This window comes from Tachyglossus aculeatus, chromosome 21, assembly GCF_015852505.1.
Source record: "Tachyglossus aculeatus isolate mTacAcu1 chromosome 21, mTacAcu1.pri, whole genome shotgun sequence".
NCBI lineage: Eukaryota > Metazoa > Chordata > Mammalia > Monotremata > Tachyglossidae > Tachyglossus > Tachyglossus aculeatus.
In genome coordinates, this window is record NC_052086.1 from 63,446,155 (window position 1) to 63,452,154 (window position 6,000).

At 44.5% G+C, this 6,000-nt stretch overlaps 1 protein-coding gene across 3 annotated transcripts in view; it reads left to right on the forward strand.

Moving 5' to 3' along the window:
• The window catches only part of PRKAR1B (protein kinase cAMP-dependent type I regulatory subunit beta), a 174,131-nt gene extending 168,351 nt beyond the window's left edge, over nt 1-5,780 (forward strand). For all 3 annotated transcript variants that reach the window (XM_038762673.1, XM_038762672.1, XM_038762674.1), the window contains 2 exons: nt 4,730-4,811; nt 5,153-5,780. In XM_038762673.1, the coding sequence (XP_038618601.1) occupies nt 4,730-4,811; nt 5,153-5,325 (255 nt within the window). In that variant the 3' untranslated portion in view covers nt 5,326-5,780. The remainder of the gene's footprint in view (nt 1-4,729; nt 4,812-5,152) is intronic.
• Nucleotides 5,781-6,000: the final 220 nt, after the last annotated feature.

Below are 6,000 nucleotides of genomic sequence, written 5' to 3' on the forward strand. Positions count from 1 at the left end.
GGAGCCCAGACATCTCAGTCTTTCTCCAGCAGATATCACAGCGTTCCTGAATTAAAGATGCAGACTGCACCAGAAGGGTCAAAGAAATTGCACGGAGTATTGGCTCTTGCCACGATTAAAACCATGGATGCAGCATGATGTTATTAAGTGAGATAAAATAGTATTGCTTAATGGTGTAATTACTTCTGAATACTCCCCTTTATGCTGGAGCGTTGCTCAAGGTTTGTATTTCTGTTCCTGGAAGCTACGTTGGTTTGTTTTCTGCAGAGAAGTTGACAGGAATGGAAATTAGGAAAAAGAGAGTGCAGGCTTGATACAAAGGCAGTTCTTTATCCTCCAACTTTGGTCTGGTGGTTGTTAGTCTTTAAGGAAGGGTTCACTTTCATCACACTCAGGTTTTGAGGGTGAAATAATTAGAAGACTTGAGAACTGGGTCCTTCCTGATTTGGGTGTCTCCAGGAATTTGGGTTTGCAGTGGAGAGAGTTCCATTCGTAGAGACTTAAGGAAATTATCTTCACTATTCAACCAAAAATTCTTTCTACCCAGCCCAAACTCATCAGGCACTTCATTGCCCAATACATCACTGCCCATCCCCAATTTGCCCCTTTGCCTCTTTTGTTGAAGCAGCATGACTTAGTGGAAAAAGCACGGGCATGGTTTCTAATCCCGGCTCCTCCACTTGTCTACTGTGTGACCTTGGGCAAGCCGCTTAACTTCTCTGTGCCGGTTACCTCATCTGTAAAATGAGGATTAAGACTGTGAGCCCCATGGGAGACAACCTGATTACCTTGTATCTAACCCAGTGCTTAGAAGAGTGCTTGGCACACAGTAAGCGCTTAACAAATATCATAATTATTATTATTATTCTACTTTTTCCTATTTATAGTTCACATCTTCAATTACCTGAGTTTGGTTGAATGAGTTGTCTACACGCGCTGCCTAGAATTCCTCAACAACAACTCTCTCCTCGACCCCCTCCAGTCTGGCTTCCGTCCCCTTCATTCCACGGAAACTGCCCTCTCAAAGGTCACCAATGACCTCCTGCTTGCCAAATCCAACGGCTCATACTCTGTCCTAATCCTCCTCGACCTCTCAGCTGCCTTTGACACTGTGGACCACCCCCTTCTCCTCAACACGTTATCTGACCTTGGCTTCACAGACTCCGTCCTCTCCTGGTTCTCCTCTTATCTCTCCGGTCGTTCTTTCTCAGTCTCTTTTGCAGGCTCCTCCTCCCCCTCCCATCCTCTTACTGTGGGGGTTCCCCAAGGTTCAGTGCTTGGTCCCCTTCTGTTCTCAATATACACTCACTCCCTTGGTGACCTCATTCGCTCCCACGGCTTCAACTATCATCTCTACGCTGATGACACCCAGATCTACATCTCTGCCCCTGCTCTCTCCCCCTCCCTCCAGGCTCGCATCTCCTCCTGCCTTCAGGACATCTCCATCTGGATGTCCGCCCGCCACCTAAAGCTCAACATGTCGAAGACTGAGCTCCTTGTCTTCCCTCCCAAACCTTGTCCTCTCCCTGACTTTCCCATCTCTGTTGACGGCACTACCATCCTTCCCGTCTCACAAGCCCGCAACCTTGGTGTCATCCTCGACTCCGCTCTCTCATTCACCCCTCACATCCAAGCCGTCACCAAAACCTGCCGGTCTCAGCTCCGCAACATTGCCAAGATCCGCCCTTTCCTCTCCATCCAAACCGCTACCCTGCTAATTCAAGCTCTCATCCTATCCCGTCTGGACTACTGCACTAGCCTTCTCTCTGATCTCCCATCCTCGTGTGTCTCTCCACTTCAATCCATACTTCATGCTGCTGCCCGGATTATCTTTGTCCAGAAACGCTCTGGACATATTACTCCCCTCCTCAAAAACCTCCAATGGCTACCGATCAATCTGCGCATCAGGCAGAAACTCCTCACCCTGGGCTTCAAGGCTGTCCATCACCTCGCCCCCTCCTACCTCACCTCCCTTCTCTCCTTCTACTGCCCAGCCCGCACCCTCTGCTCCTCCACCACTAATCTCCTCACCGTATCTCGCTCTCGCCTGTCCCGCCATCGACCCCCGGCCCACGTCATCCCCCGGGCCTGGAATGCCCTCCCTCTGCCCATCCGCCAAGCTAGCTCTCTTCCTCCCTTCAAGGCCCTGCTGAGAGCTCACCTCCTCCAGGAGTCCTTCCCAGACTGAGCCCCTTCTTTCCTCTCCCCCTCGTCCCCCTCTCCATCCCCCCGTCTTACCTCCTTCCCTTCCCCACAGCACCTGTATATATGTATATACGGTTGCACATATTTATTACTCTATTTATTTATTTATTTATTTATTTATTTATTTTACTTGTACATTTCTATCCTACTTATTTTATTTTGTTGGTATGTTTGGTTCTGTTCTCTGTCTCCCCCTTTTAGACTGTGAGCCCACTGTTGGGTAGGGACTGTCTCTATGTGATGCCAATTTGTACTTCCCAAGCGCTTAGTACAGTGCTCTGCACATAGTAAGCGCTCAATAAATACGATTGATTGATTGATTGATTGATTGGTTTGAAGCAGCATGCCATAGTGGATAGAACACGGGCCTGAGAGTCAGAAGGTCATGGGTTCTAATCCCAGCTCCACCAATTACCTGCTTTGTGACCTTGGGAAAGTCACTTCACCTCTCTGTGCCTCAGTTACCTCATTTATAAAAACGGGATTGAGACTGTGAGCCCCACGTGAGACAGGGACTGTGTCAAACCCGATTTGCTTGTATCCAGTGCTTAGTACAGTGCCTGGCCTATAGTAAGTGCTTAATAAATACCACAATTATTATTATATAAAGCTAATATGCTGGGAATAAAAACTCCTCCTTAAAGGTTAGAGGAGTGTTGACTTTGGGGAGGGGCCTCAACCCAATATAATCAGATCGTACTAATATTATTAATTATTGTTATTGTAAGGTAGTATTATTGTGGTTGTCATAAAGCTTCAGAATGGTTTAAATTCATGAGAATTTGAGCAATTGACAATGTCTTCTTTCTCCTCCCAAGCGTTTCCACAATCTAAGTGCAGTTTGCACTTTCTAATAGTGGTTCCTAGGAGAAGCTGTTACCTGTAGTCTTTCAGATTGAGTTGGTAAACATGGCACACAGTTTATAAATAACCCCCAATGATAGGGACGTGGATACTCAGAAAATTTCATCCGAGCTTCAAATATAAGGTGCCTGCAGGTTCTTGGTGTGGTCAGTAGCAGTTGGATCCTCTGACTTGTGTACTCTGTAGGCCAATTAGAGGTTAAGATTATAAATTAACCCAGTAAAAAGCCTAACGTTTCTTAATGCGTTGCTCCTCAGGTGAGCCAGGGTGAGCAAAATACAGTCACGGAGTACAGAGCTCACTCACGCTTAGCTGATTACTCTTTTGGGGAATTTGTTAAAGTTAATTGGACAAAAATGGTGTGCAGGTTCTCTGAAAGTATTAAGAATAACTGTCTGGAATATGTATATATTCACAAATGATGAGGCTTGAGGATGGGTGTATAATTGTGGATGAAAAATGAATCCATTCTTATCTCTCCTCTAGTGCCAAAAAAGTTGTCTTACTGCATTTTTGGCCCTGGGTGATCTAGATTGGCGCTCTACATAACCAGAGTCACTGGATTAATGCCAACTCTCCATTACACTTTGGGCTGTGTAGCCTTAACCCAAGAAACAGAAGAGACGTTGTGCACAAGAAGTAACCAGCAGGTTTGCCCCAATCACTGATATTGAATTTGGTCAGTTGTATAACTTGATACTGGAGTCTCATCTGACTTCGCATCCAGCTCGGTATATGTTCTTATTAACACTGGTGTCATTTGAGGTAAGGGGTCAGGGAGCACTTCTGACATTGTGATAAACTATGTTTTGGGGTCTGCCTGGAGCTGAAGGTTGGGCTTTTTTTAATGTGTAATGTATTTTGTGGGGACTTTATCAGGCATTCCTTAATTATTATTCTGCCATGTCCACTGAGCTCACAGTCCTGGTGTTAATAATTTAACAGTCGAATGTCTACCCAGCTCCCCTCCCCACCCAGGATAGATTTCTAAGGGGAGAAGGATTGTCCAGTTGATGCTCTGTCTCCTGAAAACTTGCTTCTGTATGGTGGGAGGACAGAGAGTGTTGTGGAACATTTCCCAGACCTTGAATGCTAATAAAAGGTCAGTTGGAAGCATTGGGCAGCAAAAGTGATACTAACATAAATACTCTTGGAAAAAAAAGAAGAGAGTTATTTTCTTAGCATTCTCCTTCTTGCTATGTAAGATTCTGGCTCTTGTAACTGGTTCTTTTATTGGTTTCTATTTCAAGAAACTCTAAATATTTCCAAAAATACAACGGGAAATTGGGTTATTTAAGGTATGGCAGAATATGTAGAGATGCACTCAGTCATATGTCACTGAGCAGCATTTCTGTCCCATGACCTTATATTTACACTTGGGAAATAATGAGCTGGTCTTGGCTAACTCATTTTTTCTCCATATACTATAAAAATACCTCAGCAGAAATATAGCGGGCAGTGACGAGAGAGTATCATCAGTGTAGTCACTTCCTCTGCACAGGTTCTTGGTCCTGAAGTTTTCAGACAGGAGATTCCATCATTAAAAGGACTTGACTATGAAGACGAAAACCTCTCAAATCACTTTATGCACCAACATGTCCTTTAAGATTTGGAAACCCATGATTTAGTCTCTCTTTTTTTGGCCTTTTTCTTTCTCTAGGGCACAGCTTCTGTCCTTCAGCGCAGATCTGATAATGAGGAATACGTAGAGGTCGGAAGACTTGGACCGTCAGATTACTTCGGTAAGAACATCATCTTTGTTTTTCATGTTGCTCTGAAAAAATTGGCGTTTTTCCTCCTCCTTTTGGAACTAGTTTTCTTGAATTTCCAACAAAAGCAGAGCTCATTAAAGCCAATCCGTCCATCACTCACTTGGATTTATTGAGCCCTGTGACTAAAATCTCTCTTTCAATGCATGTGACCCACATGGCCATCTGAGCTTCTGGGTCACAGAAATAGGTTTGGTATCCAGCAGACACCTCCTCCGTCAGCCCTGTTAATGTGCTGGAGGTGAACCATATTTGCAGGGACCACCAGAAAGAGAAACAAAAAAGTGTGACCGGAATTTTCTTCCTTCTTTCAGGAGAAATTGCTTTGTTGCTCAACCGACCTCGGGCCGCCACCGTGGTGGCCCGTGGTCCACTGAAGTGTGTAAAACTGGATCGTCCTCGCTTTGAACGGGTGCTCGGCCCATGTTCTGAGATCCTGAAGAGAAACATTCAGAGATACAACAGCTTCATTTCTCTGACCGTTTAAGAAACGTCATCTGGAATTGCCACCTTTGTGTTCCTTTGTGCCCGAAAAAAATTGACCTGTGCCATTTCCCTAGTTGTTTGAGAAAATGAGATGTGCATTTTTTTGTGAAATTTTATGTTACTTTCTCATGTACTGGATATAAACTCCATTTTTGCACACCATTGAAACAGGGAGACAACTGCTTGGATGAAACTAGCTTCTCAGCACCTTGATGAATTATAAGATTTTTGACTCACATATTGGCAGAAAAAATAACCACCTTCTGTATTTCAAGGTCTTTATGAAAATTACAGACAAAATGCCAGTGAAGACCCTTATATTTTAGCTGAATTTCATGAGGCATTCAGGTAATTTACCCTTTGCCTTTTAGGGGAAAATATGTTTAAATGGGTATGGACTCTAAAATCCATGTGATGGTAGTCAATAGCAAAGTTATAAAGAGGCAGGCGAGAGAATCAGTCAGTCAGTTGTATTTATCGAGCACATGCTGTTTGTGCAGAGCACTCCATAGTAAGCACTTGGGAGAGTTCAACACAACAGAGTTGGTAGGCACATTCCCTGCCCACAAGGAGCTTACAGTCTAGAGGAGGAACACTTGAGTGCTAAAAAGTCAAATCCTGGGTCATTCTGTTATTGAAACTTGCAGTCTCCTTAGCAACTCAGAGTTGCGAAGGG